The sequence below is a fragment of the Antennarius striatus genome, chromosome 2, assembly GCF_040054535.1.
Source record: "Antennarius striatus isolate MH-2024 chromosome 2, ASM4005453v1, whole genome shotgun sequence".
In the NCBI taxonomy this organism is placed as follows: domain Eukaryota; kingdom Metazoa; phylum Chordata; class Actinopteri; order Lophiiformes; family Antennariidae; genus Antennarius; species Antennarius striatus.
In genome coordinates, this window is record NC_090777.1 from 15,875,886 (window position 1) to 15,895,663 (window position 19,778).

Sequence of the window (19,778 nt, forward strand, 5' to 3'; positions counted from 1 at the left end):
CTTTAACAAAAAATTGTCCCATCCTTGTTGACATAACAGAGGGAATCTGAGGAGCCAGTTTTGGTCTGAAACTACACTCACCTTCTCCTATCCTCTCCTCCTGCTCATCAAGTCCTCTGTCGGAGGTGCTTTGTAGTCCAATGCTGCTCAAAGTCTCCTGACTTTTGCCATGTCTCATTTGCTCCTTAACAAGCCTGACAGATAACAGGAAACAAATCAAAAGTTTATACAACAACTTCAACACTTACAAAGACAAAATATAGGGTGTATAGACTGGGAGTTCATGTTAAAGATCCATCATGTTAGTATGATGGAATTATTTTTCTTCGTACCTCAACCCAAAATACACACACATACAAATTTAATTTTGATTGCAAATAATCTCTATTTAATGGCCTTAAAATTCTGTTTTGTTAGACTAAACAATAATCAAGAGATGAACTGCAGCCTTACCTTTTCTGGAACTTTTCAATGTTCTCTTTAATTCTGAGAAGCAGAGCAATATCTTAGAATTACAATCTATTTTAAGGTATTACAGATAGTTATATTACTCTAACTGACAAGAGTCATGACTCTCCTTATGAGATTCAAATATCCAATTTGAAGGGGAACAAAATTATAGACCTCATTGATTTCAAACAAATACGGCTGTTTTGTTCTTATTCAAACACTGAACGTGTCTACGAGTTACTATAGCTATTTGATACACAAAGTATTGAAATGTGAGCGCGGCAAAGCACTTATGAGGGAATAATGCAGCTCTTACGTGTCAGATATCAAAGTGACTGAACCCTTGAGCTCTTCCTCTCTAGGTGGGAAAAGATAGATTAGGCAAACAGACATTCAGATTGTTCAGAATATATAAATATAATATATAAAATATATGAAAAGCAGAATATCAATCAATCCATCTCTCTCTCTCTCTCTCTCTCTCTCTCTCTCTCTCTCTCTCTCTCTCTGTATATATATATATACACACACACACACACACACACACACACACACACACATATACATTTATTAGTGCTGTCACTATAAAAATTAACTCAATTAATCGTGAGTGGCAAGTCAATGCGCAAGCATTTTAAATTTGGCCCATTGAGGGACCCGTAGGCTGCAGTGACGTCACTTCGTACCTCCGCCACTAGTCAAAAGCAGAGTGACGACAACAGAGTTGGACACGACACAGGAGAGCGAGGCAAGTCCAGTCGGACCTTTGGGTGGAAAGTTTATTTATAAAAAGAACAAAGACGGGACCATCAACAAAAACGCAGTGATTCTGCGCTGTAGACGCCTCCGTCAGTCTGCCCCAGGGCATGTATATAAATATATATATATATACACTGTATATACTGTATATACTGTATATACTGTATACATACACACACACACACACACATTGGGGTTGTCACTTTAAAGCGTTAATTAGATTAATTAATTACGCTGCAAATTAATGCTATACTGCATGAGTATGGCAGGGCCATCCAATCCCTGTACGCCAAACGATAGCTGTGTTCAGGTTCTCAGCAGTAAGTCTGACTTGTTCCGAGTAGCTGTTGGCCTTCGCCAGGGCTGCGCTTTATCACCAGTTCTGTTAGTGATTTTCATGGACAGGATATCGAGGCGTAGTCGTGGTGAGGAGGGGTTACAGTCTGGTGGCCTGAGGATTGTATTGCTGCTTTTTGCAGATGATGTGGTCCTGTTTGAGTCATCGGCCTGTGAACTGCAGCACTCACTGGTCCGGTTTGCAGCCGAGTGTGAAGCGGCTGGGATGAGGATCAGCACCTCCAAATCTGAGGCCATGGTCCTCAGCAGGAAACCGGTGGACTGCCTTCTCCAAGTGGGGAATGAGGTCCTTCCACAAGTGAAGGAGTTTAAGTATCTTGGGGTCCTGTTCACGAGTGAGGGAACAATGGAGCGTGAGAATTGGGGCAGCAGGAGCGGTATTGCAGTCGCTTTACCGCATTGTTGCCACAAAGAGGGAGCTAAGCCGAGAGGCGAAGCTCTCCATCTACCGTTCAATCTTCCTTCCTACCCTCACCTATGGTTATGAGCGATGGGTCATGACCGAAAGAATGAGATCGCGGATACAAGCGGCTGAAATGGGCTTTCTCAGGCGGATAGCTGGAGTCTCCCTTAGAGATAAGGTGAGAAACACTGCTGTTCACGAGGGGCTCAGAGTAGAGCCGCTGCTCCTTCGCGTGGAAAGGAGTCAGTGGAGGTGGTTTGGGCATCTGGTGTGGATGCCTCCGGGGCGCCTCCCTAGGGAGGTGTTTCTGGCACATCCGGCTGGGAGGAGACCTCAGGGCAGACCCAGGACCAGGTGGAGGGATTATATCTCAACACTGGCCTGGGAACGCCTCGGGATCCCCCAGTCAGAGCTGGTGGATTTGGCCGGGGAAAGGGAAGTTTGGGGCTCCCTGTTGAAGCTGCTGCCCCCGTGACCCGATTCCGGATAAGCGGTGGAAGATGGATGGATGGATGGATTAACACGCTATAAAAATAAACGCAAATAATCATGAGTGGCAAGTCAATGCGCAAGCATTTTAAATTTGGCCCATTGAGGGACACGTAGGCTGCAGCGGCACGTCACTTCGTATCTCTGCCACTAGTCAAAAGCAGAGTGACTGACGACTGACAACAGAGTTGGATGCGACACAGGAGAGCGAGGCAAGCCCACTCGGACCTTTGGGCAGAAAGTTTATTTATAAAAAGTACAAAGAGACAACAAAAACGCAGTGATTTGTACCTTTTGTAAAAGAGAATTTTTATAGCACCGAAGCAACTCCAGCCTAACGTATCACTTAAATATATATACATACATACACACACACACACACACACACACACACATATATACACACACACACACACACACACACACAGACACACACACACAGATTTAAAAAAAAAAACCCTGCAAAGTCAGCAGTAAGAAAAAACAACTACCAAAACAGCCATTTATCTACAGCATCCGAAGTACTAGTTAACTGATATTCTTTCTCTACACACACTGTTGTGTCTCACCTGGACGTCTGTCTGACAGGTACGTTTTCCAGGTCAGTGAGGGTCAGGAAGTCTGAGTTGAAGTAGTGCAGCTGGAGGATACAAGCCAAAAGGAATGCAGCGGGAAGCAGGATACGTGCAAACAGCTCCACGGTGTCGTACCGTTCCAAACCCAGGTCACGGAGACTGAGAAGTCATACACATGTAAAGTTGAACCAACAAAATCACCTCAAGTCTACTTTGCAGTTCTCAGGAAATCTCTTAGTCTCTTGAAAACAGGCTAAGTGTATTTCCTGGTTGCCTCAACAAAGTTACACTTCACATTGATGTTCATCCAGACTTAATATAATGTATATGCTCACACTAAGACTTAAATTTAATGAAATCCATTACATGCATTTTTTGCAAAATGTAATACTCTCTCACATTAAACTCTAAAATTAATATTGATATTGCAATTCTGAATGAATGATGTCCCACACATCCTTATCCTGGAAGCATCTGATCCAAAGTGAAATATAGACATTTGGGCCAAATTTAAACAAATTCCCTCTACAACTGAAAATGGAACAGAGACTCACTCTTCTTCCGACATGCCCATAATTTGTCTGAAGAGCCCTGACACACTTCTGAACTGGTACATGTAAATGGTGATCAGCACCACCATAGAGTAACCGACCACCACCGCCCAGAACGTCTTCAAGAGTCGACGCCACATGTCGTAACGAGTCTAGGGGACAGGAAACAGGATTTGTCTGAAGCTGCAGATATAAGATCACCTCTGGCTATAAACTTATTATAGTATTACACTCAGTGTGGCTGAAACCCTGTCTGAATATATTCCTTTCACAACACACTCCAGTCTGTAAGACACCAAGATGCTGCTGATGCTGTCTGAACAGAGGTGGATGCTGCTGTCTTGTCTTACATCACCTCCACAGCCATTAGGCCTTCCTGTAAGTGCCTACCGGACTTCTGAAAGGTCAGCAGAAACACAAGCTGGCGGAATAACAGGAAAATAGTGGCAAAAAATGACTCTGTGTGTGTGTGTGTGTGTGTGTGTGTGTGTGTGTGTGTGTGTGTGTGTGTGTGTGTGTGTGTGTGTGTGTGTGTGTGTGTGTGTGTGTGTGTGTGTTTATGAATCATGATCAATACATTTAACTCTAAAGTTGTATGGACGAGCTGGATCCATATTGAACGTTTTAATGCACAAACAACCGCTGAATGATTCACTAATGATAATTTTGGAGTAAAACCCATTACAGTGAGAGATGGGCCTACAGCTACGGTGGCCCTGTGTGCTGCACAGCCTATCCACTTATGCAGATTTCCTCTGTACTTACTGACCAGTACCACCTGAATGTTTAGTTTCTCATTCACTCTGCTATGTGGAATTTGTAGGAAAAAGTCAGAAAATACACGTATAACAACAGTCAAAACAAGGCTTACGACCTCCAGTAGGAATCACCAACCTGGTAGAGGACAACACAGAAAAGGAAGAGGACAATGTAGAGGATCTTGTAGACGACGACCTAACGAAGTGAAATAGGTGTTTAAATTTTATTTTCTTTAGAATAAAAAATAATGCTGATTAAATTAAAACCTCATTTTTGTAGTTTCCAAAACGTGCATGTGTAGTCATTTTAGTACTCAAAAAGACACACAAAATTCCAGAATGAAACAGACACAGTTATGGTTTCATATACTTTCTATACAATCATGTAATCCATTTTCAGTAATGCAGCTGTTTTATTAGGTATGATATTTCATCGGTGTTCTAATCTACCGTGGAATGCGGACTCTCTGGTAGGCTTAAGCATTTTGTGTGAAGTGTACAATATGACTGATTGCATAATTCACATTTATTTCAGTTATGATTGTGGAAAAAGAACTACTAACAGATTTACATGGTATCTATATGGAATTTCTTTCTGAATTCCTAGCAAAAATATTCCAGTCATTCAGTTTCCATTAAGGTCAAAAATACAAATGCTCTAATCTTTACTCTGTAGAAGTTGTAGTGTTACCTCTCCAGAGAAGCTGATGACAAAAAACATGGAGCAGCAGAAGAGGATCCAATATTTCACCAAAACTCCTTTCACCCCTGAGATCGACATGGCAACAAGAGGCGATGGCTGACTTTCCTCCTCTGATTTGGAGGAAAACATGAACAGAAGGATAAGGGAATAGAACAGGGAGACATTTTTAGCTTTTCATGAAATGTTGGTCAGGATTACTTTCATGAGTTCACAAGTATACACACATTTATCCAAAATAAATATGACTGCATAGCACAGCAGATTCTTCTTCATTAAAAAAAAAACCCTGAAAATAAATTACCTTGCACGACTTTGACATCGTCTAAAGATTGCGTCTTCAGAGCTTGCTCTTCTTTTCTCTCCTTTATTTGTTGGCGAAACATCAACCAAAAGCTGAAGCTGTAGAAGACCTACAACACACAGATAACAAGAGAGCAAACATAGTCGACTCACAAAGTTCTATGCTGCACCATATGAAACATAGTACGCAATAATTAATTTAAACAAATATTGGTACATGCTCCTCAGCAGGCCATATGTTGTTTGTTAATTTGTTTCCTCATGGCAAGAAGGGGCAACTATGAAATCAGATCTGCAGTACACCACCACAGACGGATCACATTAGGTCGTGTCGGCCTCCTACCTTTGCTCCCAGATGGACGCAGGGCGCCGGGTGGTAGCTGTTCAGGTCAAAGTCCACGATGACAGCCGGGGGGAGGCCGGGGTAGAGCTCGGCCCGGCTGAGGCGGAGGCCGCTCACGAACCCTAGCACCACCAGGACGGTACCATAGATCGCTAGGAACAGGGCGGACCACATGGCGTAGCGGCGTCTGTCCCTCATCATCCAGATTATGCAGGACCACACCAGAAGGGCAAAGGTCAGCCAGTTGTTGTAGGTGATGCTCCACACCTGAAGCATACATGTGTTAATCACACAGCATCACAGTGGAGCCCATGCAGCTTATTGAAAGTAGAATTATTTGTTAATCATTATATTTAACCTGTGCTGTTTTCCTGGATTTCAATTAGAAGTCAAATAAATAAGAAACAAAGTAACAGTTAATATGTTCCTGGATGTTCAGTTGCGTTGAAAATGACACCTCGCATTGTTCACAAAAGAGTTTATTAGTTAACTGAAAATTGTTAATTGATATAAAAAGTATATCAATTAACATTTTCCCATTTTCGTCAGCAGATGTCGCACTAGCAGTGAGAGGGACGGACGGCGCTGACTTCCGGTGAGTCAGGAAGTAGTTGCGAGTGTGAGCGCGCGGAGACGGGGAAAGAGTTAATTAGTGTTTTCTGCACTATAAGGCGCATCTAAAAGCCTTTAGTTTTCTCAATTTCTTATAATACAATGTGCCTTATATATGAAAAAAGTTTTAAAATATACCATTCATCGAAGATGACTTCTCAGATGCGATTTATAATCCAGTGTGCTTTATAATCCACTGCACTTTATGTATGAATTTTTTTTAAAGAAATAGGCCACTCATTGAAGGTGCACCTTATAATCCAGTGTGCCTTATGTGGAAAATACTGTAATGTCGGACCTAGCGAGGGATACGTACGAGAAGTTCTGATAGGGAGAAAATACAAAGGAATGACATAACACTGAGGATGTATAACAAACTTTGTGGCTGTTAATAAAATCACTGGCACCTGCAGGAAACGTTGTCATCATTGGATGAGTGTAACATGTGTACTGAATAAACGTGTCTGTAGTCATGTGAAGGACTGGATTGCTGATTTTTTTAAATATCGAGTATCCATCTTGTGTTTGTTGTTCAATACTTCTAAGTGTTTACCTTTCATTTAAATGTCTTGTATCGCTGCAGCTCACATCTGATTCTTCTTTATTTCACATATATTGTTTTATCTGAGGTGTGTCTGTGACATTATTGAACTGAAATAATTGTTCTTTTCTGCCGACATTCATAATTATTGAAGTGCTCGATGTACAAACTCCAAACTTTCATGCTTCAGTGTAGTAGTAGAAGTTGTGCAGTAGAACACTTTACCATCATGATGATGAGGGCGCTGACATAACTGTGTTTCTGCACCATCCGGCCGAAGACGACCAGACCGCTTGGGCCTGACGGCTCGGGTGACGGCGAGGCCTCGGTCGAAGTCCTTGTGTTCTCTTCACATTCCATAATTTCTTCCTCACGTTCTGTCTCAAGGTCAAGGAGGAGGGCAGCAATCAGACTACAGTAAAGTCTGACATAACGACTCGATGAGCATGTTGCTGAGGTTTTCAGACGACTGCTCATACAGTCAATCTGTATGATGGAAATGGAAGCGGTTGTTGCTGAGGTGTCTAACAGAGATATAGGAAACATGATTACCACATGATGGGGAGTCTTTGTCGTCATACAGCGGTGGAGGGTAGCAGTTTGTGTAACCCGCTCCTCCCAACAGAGATCCCAGCTCGTGCCATGAGTTGTCTCTCATTAAGATCGGCGGCTAAGGGACAAGAGCACATTACATCATACTGTAACTTTTAACTGTTTTGCACATGTCCCATCCGAGGATAGCAGGAAGCTGGAGTCTGACCATGCTAACATGAGAAGCGGTGGGGGATGCTCGAGATAGGTCTATCTTTAAACAAAAGTCAACACATCCAAACACAATTAACCATTTATCGTCACATTCACACCTACGGCCAATTTAGAGCCACCAGCTCACCCACAGTGAATATAATGTGTTTTGACTATGGGAGGAAGTTGGAGTGTCCAGAGAGAACCCACACAAAGACATTAAATCCATACAAAAGGGAGCAGATTAGGATTCAAACTCACAGTATGCTGACTGTAACCACCTGACTGCCATACAGGAAACAGCTTTCTGTTCCTAACATTCACTAAATGACTTACCTCATCATGTAAATAGATTTCATCATCCCTGCTGCTTAACAGCTGAGAATAGAGAGAACAGATTGATTCCAATCAATTTGAGAATCCTGCATGAGGTGAAAGTTTGTTAAATCTATGAAGTCTGTTTTCTAGATAGCCATTATAGTTATCATTGACGTAATGCATCAACAATATACTATGAGAATGAAGTTAAGGAGGAACATATCCTTGTTTGTCAGTTACCTCCTGTTTATCCCCTGATATGTAGATTACCCTGGAGAAGCTTGGAGGAGACTCTGGAGTTTCTGCTTGACTCTCAGTCTTGTGTCGATCATCATCCTGAGGAACACAATACTAAAAGTCCGTCATCAGGGTTTATACGCTCTGAATGCACGTGAACCTAATGTAGAAGCAGTTGATCAGCAGTAATACTGTGCAATAGCCTCAGCAGCAGTAGCAGTAGAAGTCACAGTGACAGATTAGCACGGAGTACCAGTGGCAGCAGCAGGGGAGCTGCTAGTCTTAAGACTTTCAAAGTCTCCAGAATTCAGTGGGAGATTCGAGAAATATTTAATATTCAACTCAGAGCACAATTCCTTTGATGCACAAATGAACACAAACCTCATCGGTGATCAGGACCCATTTGTGCAGCAGAGCCACCAGTGTGTAATAGAGCAGCAGCAGAACCAAAGGGTTGATAAAATCGGGCCAGCTGACATGTGGGTGCAGACCAAGACTGTGTATGTCTGAACTGTTGGTTCTGATCACTCCTGTCATACCAAACAACCTGGAACACAGGAAACAGGAAGACATGCAGGATGAAGATGGAGGAGTAGAATGAAAGGAGACACAGTGGGAGCAAAAGGAACGAGCATTAATCTGGTTTTGTTGTAGGAAATTTTTTCAAGAGTGTGAAAGAAACCAGGTGTTTTAATGAAGTTATTAGAAAAAGGTGAAGACAAAAATGCATTCTAGTAAACAACAGAGCAAAACGAGCTGGTAAGCCAATTTTCTTCTGTCATCTGGTGTTTTACAGGTAGTTCAAGTAACCAGAGGAATAAATAGGACTTGGCAGCACAACGTGACCAAATTGAACATGTATTATTACTGTGAGTTACTTTATACATATTGAAAATTTGAATAAAATAAGAACTATTGAACAACCTAAAACCTTGTACAGTTCATTTTTAGTCCAGTGTAGAGTGGACATTGATTAACTTGATGCTTAATTCTGTGAAAATATACGTACTGAGTTTGAAATAATGGAATTTATTGTTTTTGTTTACATCCTGTGAATAATACAGAAGCCACTCATTTTATTGGGTGAGGGTGTTGGGTGAGATTTGACACTGAAACCACCATGAAAATTGTTCATGTTGAGTGACAGTTCTACATGAATCTACTGTGTGCGTCTTGTTGACCATTTCTGTACCTGGCGTACACGTCGTCTGGTGGGACCAGTTGCTGGGACAAAGGCAGCTGGTACAGGTAGAGAGCCAGCAGGTGTCCACCACTGAAGAGGGCCATCATCACACATAAGGAGCTGAAGAGCAGCATGCTGATGGAGCGGCCGAATACCCACCACCAAACCAGGCCAAGGAACATCCCAAAATACACACCCGAGGTGAGGGAGGGCAGTATAATGCCTGTAAGACACACAGCCAAGATAATATAAAGATAAATAAGTGTTCAGTACTACACAAATGTTCTACAGCTACACACACCTGTGTGCTGGTAGCAGCTAAACTGTCGTACCTGCCAACCCCAGTAGTAGAGTCACCACCACTTTGGCTGCTGTGTTCATGATGGCTGTCAGCAGCAGCTTCAGTCCAGCTGCAAACATGATCAGCTTCAGAACAAACTGGGGCGGTCCCGTCTGAGCCGGTAGCGTGGTATCGTCTGAGCTGTCATAGGACGAGCACTCTGTGTCGCTCTCCTCAGTCTCTGTTTCAGAGCTTTCCACTTCCTGCTGGACCAATGAAATAATCCCATCACACCGGATTCTTCACAGAATGTGACAGCAGGTTATGAGTGCTGCTCTTACCTCAGAAACAGGCGGCTGAATTCCATTTTCATGTAGGTTGACTTGGGGCATAGCACGCAGTATCTTTTTGCACAGCCTCACTATAAAGATGGAAGAGAAAAGCAGGCCTACGTCTGGGACCAGGAGACGAACAGTGTTTCCAAGGTCAACGGAGGAGAATCTGGAAACACCAAACATGACCAAACATTTGATCTCCTTTGTTCACTGTTTGTTCCAAAAAATAGTAGTAGACAAGTAGGTTTCAGTTAGTCTGCAGGATGATTGGAAAAATCAGGGATGTAAAGTCGTATCATCAGTTCATATCATCTGCATCTATACTCATTTAAATTTGGTTTGGAATTCTTCAAGAGAGAGAGAAGAGGGAAAGGAACAGGAGGAAACTGTCTGGATAGGGCCAGATAGAAGAGGGAGTCAAACACGGTTTGGGTGTCCCAGCTCACTGAGGGTGTGAGGCAGGGCACACTTTGGGCACGATACCAGTGCATCGTGGAGCCACACATCAACAGACTAACACTTAGGCACACACTCACACCTACAGGCAATTTGGTATCATCAATTCACCTGAAGTGCATGTTTTTGGAGGTGGGAGGAAGCCAGAGAACCCGGAAAGAACGTGCAAACTCTGCACAGAGCGGGACCCTAAAATCTTTTTACAGTAAATAAATGTTAAAATAACCAGCTATTCTATTTTACCCTTATGTGTGCTAAACTACAATTATGATCTGCTGTAAAAAAAATCGAGAAATGTGACATTACATGTTTTGACCATGAGACCGCGAGTTCAGTAAATGTGACGTGTGCTCACATACCTTACAATGCCCAGATGGTAGAGGACGACGTCCCAGTGGCCGCTAACTGTTAAAATAACAACATGTACATTTTTACATATTTTACATGGTAAGGGAGAAATGTCAGCATCCTTTGTTAACATTCATGGAGATTTGTAATTTTTCATTTGGCAAAAACACTGTGCTATCCTGAGCCACATGGTTGTTTCTTACCGTGAACAGGGATAAAGGCAAAGGGGATCTGCATGAAGCACTGCAGGGTCAGGAGGGTCAGGCTCGTGTAGATGATCCCTCGAAGGAACTTACCCGTTTTGCCTTAATACAGCAGTAAAATGGAAAAGAAATAAACAGAAACAAAAGTTAACAAACTCTTCAACATGAGCAAAATATGTCTTCACAATAGCTGAAGCTGGTGTTTACTCATAGTTTACGTATTTATTTTAATGATTATGTGAAAAGACAATACATTCAGATCAGAATTAAATGCACATAAAAATTAAAAAAGTTGAACTAAGTAACAAATTTTATCTACCCATTTTCACAGCTGTTTCGATCTCTATTCAAATCATTTGTCTTATCTCCCTTTAGCCTGAATAACACTAGATATACTCAAAGTCTTAAATAGCCAGAGATGCAACTCTTTATTCTCTGAATTCATATCCTTCACATCCTGTTGTTGCTATCTCTCTAACTCATACCCAGACAGACACTCTCACTTATTCTCTGCAAAAAGAAGAAACCAAAAGGAAAATCCGAGGATTCTAAAGACCAGATGGTCTCTATGAAATAATTAAAGAGTGAGTTAAAGAGCAACTTTGATAAGTTAGGGAGTGACTTTGTTAAAAGTTGGAAGAAAAGCTAAAACCGGTGCTAGATGCCTTGGAAGAAATGAAGGACAAAATGAAGAAAATGCAGAAAGACATGGATGAAAAAGACCGAAAAATTGTTGTCTTGGAACAGGGACAACAAAGAATGGATGACTTGGAACAAAGCATTGGTATAAATGATGTGATCATCACTGGAATCAAAATCAAGCCAAGGAATTACAGAATTGCTATGGCTAGCACTGACATTGAATCTCTAGAGCAACAAGTGAGTTCTCAACTGAGAGACCTGGAGATAACTATAGATCCAGACCAGATTGAGACATGTTACCCATTACCATCTGGAGGTAGGAGACCACCTGCAGTGCTGATAAAATTCAACAATCGTAAACACAAGATAGCTCTTCTGAAACAAGGCTTCAAACTGAAAGGAAAAAACGTCTATATTAATGAGAATCTCACTAAAAAGAATGCTAATATCGCTAAAAAAGCTCAACAACTGAAGAAGAATGGGCTGATCGACAACACCTGGACCAACACCTGCAGGATCTTCATCAGAACAAAGGAGCTTTCTCCAGACCAGATGAAAACAATGGTGATCAGTAGTGTAGAGGAGTTGGTGAAATATGAGCAATAAAGACGGACAAGAATTGTTACTACACCAAAGATCAGTACAACAGAGTCACTTCAATATTGGGAGCTCTACAATTTTGGACACGTCAAGTATTTCATGGAACAGTCGAAAAAATCAACATCATTGATGTCAGAAACATGGATTGATGAACAAAAAAACAAAAATAACAAACCAACAAAAAATCAAAAACATGTATTTTTGATAACATGGGATAACATTAACTTGAGACTTTAAACAGCATGTTGATATCTTTTGACAATATAATACCACGTGAAACTGTTGAAGTGTCTGCAACAAACTGGTTAATTCTTGTATAAACACTATCTGCTGAAAGAGGTTAATATGATCATTATATTCTTGTGAAGAACACTGGCAAGGTCAACTTCTTGTTTTGACTATCCATGATGTTAACAAACCTTGTGTTCCTAGAAAGAATGTAAACATGGTTATACTCTAGGGTAAAAGGCTAATATCTGGAAGTGGATAAGAGTATGAACATCTGTCAAAATTCAATGTATGAGCTGGTTGAAGACATTTAATGTCTGAGTTTGTTGATTACATATTCTAATGAGAGAGATTTTTTGTTGATAATTTAGGGGACAGGAATCTTACAAGCCAATGGCTTCTTCCCGTTAACCCTTTTTTTTTTCTCGGATGTTGCTGATGATGTTTCAACACTGATGAAGGTGAAATATGTTGTAATAACATGTCTGGAAAGAAAAAAAATGAACTGAACTGAATGAATTGTGCTGAGATCTGACTGTAACTTACTGAACATTGCTCCATGTTATTAAAGTATGAAAGTCTGAACAAGCTAAGACATTCCTTAAGCTGATTCAGTAAGTCTGATGCTGGCTCTGAGATACTAAGATATAATCAGAACACCCATTTGGTCATGGAAGATTTTCCAACACAATCCAGGATTGTCACATTTAAACTGTGCTTTTAACACAGTAACATAACATTCAAGCTTATGCTTGGTTTATGAAATCATCTAATTGAGAAACACCAAAACTTTGAGTTGGTGTTTAGTGGACAATTTGGGAATTAGAAAAAACAATAATCCACCACCTTCTCCAGAATCACTGTGTGTTCACAAGAACAAATCATGTGACCATTTTCAAAATAATTCAACGGTTAACTCTACAAACAAACACTTCTTCATAATTTCAGTCCAGAGTTTGATGTTTGTAATCCAAAGGATGGACATCCACAGATATAAACTGCTGACATAGTACAATATTAGCTGAGCCAGGAAATTTACTGGTGATGTTCAGGATTTTTACTAAAAGCTTTGTTTCACTTAAACATCTATGCTCCCTAATAAGTGAGGCACATGCTCGCAGTCCAACACACTCTCCCCAGTGAAAGTGGGCAGACAAAAACCTGAACAAATGCACACAGGATGTGCATACACACTTGACCACTTAGCCCAAGGAGGGCAGGATCATATTAGAGGCAAACTGTGAGATATGTGGGGCTTTCAGAGCTTGACTGGAAGGCCAACTGTTTTTAGCTAGTGAGTTGTAAAGTGAAAGAAAGAGAAAAATGCTGTCAAAATGCTGAGATGACACATTTTAATTCCTAACTGTAATTACCAGGCTATACATAATTGATCTAACCATTCCAACCACATCCCCTTTACAAAGTACTTTTAGGGAGGGGTACAGATACTTTAATTCAACAGAAAGCAGTGATCAATGCACGGAAAGTGCACAAACATACACACGCACACTTTTGGCCTACTCAGGATAATATCTCTTGCTTTTCCCTCGTCTGCCTTTTTTCTCTCATGTCCCACTTGGACAAAAAAATTTAAATCTCAATTTACTCTCACCATACCAAATGTTGTGGGTAACTTACTAGCAATGTATCAAAACTGTCAAGTGAGTGGCAACAATGGATAGCAAATAAAAACCGTCACTTCAAAGTAAATAAAGTAAATTTAGACTGACAATAATGAATTGACAGTTATTTTCATCAATAGAAATTGTCATTTTATAGATTTTTCCTAAATTAACATGATTGAACATCGTCTGTTTAATTGTTTAACCACAAGAAGTTAAACCGTCTTCTTAAAAATCTCATTCTCATTCTGTTTTTATATTGCATTGTATGTATCCTCTTTTATTCTCATATTTTCATATCTACATACCAAAAAAAAAGGCATTACCAAAATTCTAGGTAGTGAAACAAATATTTTTTACCTTTACTTTTTCTCAGTTTCTACAAATGCACAACCTTGAATGTCAAACACAAGACATGCTTTTGATTTACAAATTCAACTAAAATTTAAAGCTTTTTTTCCCCGAGTAGTAACCATTTGTCTCTATTCATTCAACTATTATTATTATTATTCATTGAGAATTATATTGATTAATCATATTTTATTCTATACATATTAAATTCCAGATTCATTTAGCTGAATCTTCAAGTATAATATAAATTTCAAGCCTAGCAGGTACAGAAGATTATATCAAGGCTTTTTCCTCTTTTTTGGGCGACATTCTCAATAGAAGAAACCTGGAAAATAAAATTTGTCACTGGATATCTAACCTTTCAAGGTGACCAGACTGGGGTTTGGCATCATCGGCAAGGCGAGCAGAAACAAGAAATACACCACTGACAGCCCATTGAAGCGGATCAGAGAAGCTGAAACACATAAGAGAACAAAAAACATGGTTTATATGTTTAGTGTCTTAATTAATTTGGTCATAAATGTTATGAATAAATGTTTCCTATTGAAATGTATTCTATATATCATAAACATGTCAAATAAAAATATCAACTCTAAAACAGCTACCCTCTGCAGGTGCAGAATTCTTCATTTTAAATTATGTATAATTAAATATAAATGAATGGTTAATGGAATTAAAGCAATTTATAACAAACTTCTATACTTAATGACAAGGAATATTTGAAATACGGACTAACTGTATCCTCTCTATTTTTTAGTGTTTATTTACCTGACGTAGCTTGATTCATTCAGTAGGACCTATTGAATCTGTGTCTTCTTTATATTGAGCTTAATGTCCTGAGTTTTGACATCAGTAATTCTATGACTACACCAGTGGATCAAAGTCCAAATTCTACATGCCTTATAAGTTAAACATATCCTGGAATTCAATCTAACTTTAATGAATTTTGAAACTTTTGCAGCAGCTGTTTGCTGTTCTTATAGTAAATGCTGGAAGAGAGGGGAAGGTGCTGCATGTATTGTAACGACATCACAGCAGGAATAGAAAACTTAATGGTCTGATATTCTTTTTGCACCGGGCTATTTAATGTAATATCAAATTATCAAACTTTTTAATTGGTGACATTAATCCTCAGTTTTACATCACTTAACACACACATACTGTAGGTGTAAACACACAACTTTAATTCTAGCAGATAGAGTGTTACCGTTGTCAGCAGGAACCATCTCAGATGTGAACTAGCAGCACAAACTGTTTTGTACAAAGTATTAACTCAAGTATGACAATATATGAATGCACCTCAGGAGGATGCATCGTTAATCACATACTGTATACTGTGTTGTGCATTTATACAGTAGATTAGATTAGATTAGATTAGATTAGATTAGATTAGATTAGATTAGATTAGATTAGATTAGATTAGATTAGATTAGATTAGATTAGATTAGATTAGATTAGATTAGATCAGATCAGATCAGATCAGATTAGATTAGATGTACATTAATTATCCCAAACTGGGAAATTCACATACAGCATAATACTGTACAGCAGAAGAGGAGCAATCTGCAACAATAGAAACATCCACACTGCAATAAATTCCTCCAAAACATTCAAACAAAAAAAACTTCTACTATCTATGATCAAGATAGATAGATAGATAGATAGATAGATAGATAGATAGATAGATAGATAGATAGATAGATAGATAGATAGATAGATAGATAGATAGATAGATAGATAGATAGATAGATAGATAGATAGATAGATAGATAGATAGATAGATAGATAGATAGATAGATAGATAGATAGATAGATAGATAGATAGATAGATAGATAGATAGATTACAGACTGGCCTTCAGATGTTGCTCCTGTCTAATGCGACACAAGACTGTCTGAAGATGAAAAAATGATGCACAAAAACACAGTTTGTGTTTCCTTCCATAATTTGAATGTTGGATTTATTTTCATTATCCTTATATTCTGGCTGTTTATTAAAACTTGCTGTGAACAAAAAGTGACATACAAATTGCTTTTTTCTTTTCAATTCTTGTCCATTTACTGTACATTGTATCTACTCCATACCATCAGTCTTAATCTGATCTCAACTCTGACTTGAGATCTAAAACTGCATCAGAGACTCCATCAGCATACATTATCAGTAAAACTGCATATCAAAATAATTAAACTTCAGCTCACCTGTCAGCAGCAGTAGTGGCAGCATTAAGTTATAGAGCATCCCAACCATAAGGTCCCCCGCCATGTCAACTTCTCTGTGTCAGAGACACCCACACTGCTCACTCAGATCGAACCAGCCTTGAGACGTCCACACGAATGATGAAATGTCTTAGCAGCTTGAAGGTAAACCCCAACCTGCTCATACATTTCTCAGAAAAACGCATGCAGCCTTGGTCAAAGCATCCTGCAATGCAAAGCAGGAAAATGTCTTTGAGTACAACACACTCAGACTTTAAAAAAACAGAGATGTTGCCAGTCCAGTGATGAGTAGTGTTGTGACGAAAATTTGCAGGATTCCAGAATCTTCCTTTAAAATTGAGTGAGGACGATGACTCCCTCCACTGCTCGCTTGTGTCTGTCACACCCTCCTTCTGTTTCTCTCTCTCTTTTAAATCTCAGACATAATGGGCTGAATCCAGGCATCTCTCTTACTATGCTCGCATTGAGGCAAACCTCACTCAGCAATATTGCTGCTGTCATTATATAAGTGAAGAACACGTTTCCATTTATACTTTAAACCAGGGTAACAAAAAACACACTGACTTTTTATTCAAAATGATGACAGCTATGGCTGGGTTTGAGCTTTAAGTCCTTTGACATCATAATACACATATCTGTGCATGCTGCTATTGTTGCATTTATTTATATTGTATGTTGACCTTTTGTTGTTTCTCAAGCCCAGACAGATGTACACACAGCACTGTATTTGTCTCTGCACAGCCGCTTCAGGCTGGCTCATCACATTTGCCCTGTGGGGTGAAGGGAAGTGTATCTAATATTCATGGCTGTGAGGCCATTAAGAGCTTGTGTGATTACAGAGGCTGGTCAATGCAAAGACGAGCAAAAACATTGACCTCTACTCCGAAAATATAAGAGAATAAAAACAGCACCTTTCTCCTGTCATCAAGATTTTGCCAAAGCACTTTTTTTCTTTACAGTCTAAAGTAAAACCTTGAAGTTGCAAACTAACAGCAGTAACAAAACAGTGACAGTAGGTCTGTATGAGGCAGACCTGTCACAGGATTGAGTTAGAAAAATCAGTTAAAACCTGTTTTACATCCAGATATTTAAACATCACTCTGTCCTGATAATTAACACCCAGTTAAAGCGGGGATGCTGTGTATCAGATGTAATGTTTCGTAAAATTTCTCAGCAGTAGCCTGAAATCTTCAATGCTTCTGCTTTTAAAAGTTTTGTCAGTGCATAAATCACTCGTGAAAAGGTTACCATATGAACCTTCGGGGTACTGCATCCTTGCTAGAGTTAATGTTTTTCTGCTGCTTAAGTTTTAATCAAGGAACATTCTGACACTTTAGAGTGTTATTTAGTTAATTATGTGCTGTGTAAATGTTGACAGTTGTGGTTATAAATTTCTACAATCTAAGGTTTTTACAGAAAGTACAGCAATAATTCTGTGTAAATGTTTACAATAACAAGTATCAATAGTTAGTTCAGTGATTTGTTAATCAATTGACAGCAAGATCAGCCTGGACCAAAATAAATCTGTTCATTGCACAAACTGACCCACTTAGTTCATCTTCATTTGAGAATTTATTACTTTTTAAATCAAATTTATTTAGTTTCATGTTTTTTTTGTTTTGTTTTTTACAGTTTTCTTACAGTTTATAAAGCAAACAGATAATAAAGCAAACATAACTAAAACCTGTTATTCCTTGGAGCCGCACTCATCACCCCAGCATTTAATGATAGCAGACCAGTTAATGCAATGCATACAGGTTGAAATAATAAGGAAAGTCACAACCGAGAAGAGCGGCAGCACCTGTTATTTTTACAACAATTTCACAAAATCTTCAGCGTCAGTAATATCAAATTATTATTTTACATTTAATCAAATCAAAGGACTGCATAAGCCAGTCTGTAGTTTATCACAGATGATTGTCCTTTGTGGGTTAAATCTTCTGACTCAATGAGAAAAAAACAAAAGCAATTACTTTTCAATCAGTCAATTAGTACTCATTACTTAGTCAATCTAAACTGATGAGGAAGATGATGAGTGCTGAGTCAGCTGCTGACAATTCATGACAGTGCAATTAAAAAGTGCTCGACAGATAAAGAGAACTCCTACGGACCATACCAGTTTATTTTTAAGATCAGAAACGGGCGTAGGTGTGGGTGAGATAAATGACAAATAGATGATCACTTCTGCTGACCTTGTGTGAAAGAGGAAATACATGCATGTTTCACTAAATGTGTTTTTTTTTACACTTTAAGTAGCCCAATGATAAAAGTTGAGTTCTTAAAAATAGTTAACGCCTTTGTTTTAAAGAGTGTTGAATCAACCTTGATCTATTGCTGTAAGCATTTCAGAATAATTTATTAAACATTTGGATATGATTATATACATTACTGCAGCTTCATGTTGTGCTGACAACATATGTACATTTACAGTAAAAAATGGAGAAACCATTCAATCAGTCTGCAGACACAAAAATGAAACCCTAAGAATGCAAAGGATGTAGAAAAAAATTTGAAACTCCATTAGGTACAATAGCATCATAGCTGTGTTTTCGTTAGTCATTATGAATTCAAGGACAGGCCTCTGTCCTTACTGAGATCCGGAGGAAGAGATGCTTGTTTGAATCTGAGAATGGAACTGCTTGAAATGTCTCATTATCTATGAGGGAGCATTTTTACAATCTTAATCCCAAAGTTGAGCATCTTATGTTTGGTTTTTAAAATTTGCTTACTTCAACATTTAAGGTTTATTTCAACTTTGGCAATTTTTGTGTCAGTTTCTTGAATTTCACCAGTGATAGAGGGAATTGTCTATACACATTTAAAATATCTTATGGACAGAATTCAATCAAATTTCTTTTTTTTTTCTCATAATGATAAATAAATCATATAACATTAGTACAAAAAGTTAATTTTCTGAGAATCTGTGCTCTTGGACCCAAATTTTATAGTTGACGTTTTTCCCTCAGTTAACCTAGAAAATATTTTGAATCACATATTGTCGTTTCCATGTCCTGGAATGCCTAAGAATGTTGAAAATGTTTTACTTTCTACTGCTTGGGTCTGTCTTTTACCCTTTAGGTCAGCGTTAGAGAGCTGCTGCCACCTAGCGTTTAACAAATGACATTAATCGGTAAAGTAATCCACTTATTTCATCATTTACAGTTATTTATTTAGC

General features: G+C 39.0%; 1 protein-coding gene across 1 annotated transcript in view; it reads right to left on the bottom strand.

Moving 5' to 3' along the window:
* si:dkey-11f4.7 (piezo-type mechanosensitive ion channel component 2) overlaps positions 1–16,649 on the bottom strand; it is a 36,535-nt gene extending 19,886 nt beyond the window's left edge. The window contains exons 1-21 of the mRNA XM_068323978.1: positions 16,586–16,649; positions 14,747–14,842; positions 10,946–11,047; positions 10,754–10,799; positions 9,945–10,104; positions 9,656–9,866; positions 9,333–9,546; positions 8,516–8,687; positions 8,144–8,239; positions 7,922–7,963; positions 7,394–7,511; positions 7,067–7,218; positions 5,689–5,955; positions 5,347–5,455; positions 5,034–5,155; positions 4,479–4,538; positions 3,588–3,736; positions 3,028–3,192; positions 767–808; positions 454–486; positions 82–194 (exon numbers count right to left, since the gene is read on the bottom strand). Coding sequence (XP_068180079.1) covers positions 82–194; positions 454–486; positions 767–808; positions 3,028–3,192; positions 3,588–3,736; positions 4,479–4,538; positions 5,034–5,155; positions 5,347–5,455; positions 5,689–5,955; positions 7,067–7,218; positions 7,394–7,511; positions 7,922–7,963; positions 8,144–8,239; positions 8,516–8,687; positions 9,333–9,546; positions 9,656–9,866; positions 9,945–10,104; positions 10,754–10,799; positions 10,946–11,047; positions 14,747–14,842; positions 16,586–16,649 — 2,533 coding nt within the window. The remainder of the gene's footprint in view (positions 1–81; positions 195–453; positions 487–766; positions 809–3,027; positions 3,193–3,587; positions 3,737–4,478; positions 4,539–5,033; positions 5,156–5,346; positions 5,456–5,688; positions 5,956–7,066; positions 7,219–7,393; positions 7,512–7,921; positions 7,964–8,143; positions 8,240–8,515; positions 8,688–9,332; positions 9,547–9,655; positions 9,867–9,944; positions 10,105–10,753; positions 10,800–10,945; positions 11,048–14,746; positions 14,843–16,585) is intronic.
* Positions 16,650–19,778: the final 3,129 nt, after the last annotated feature.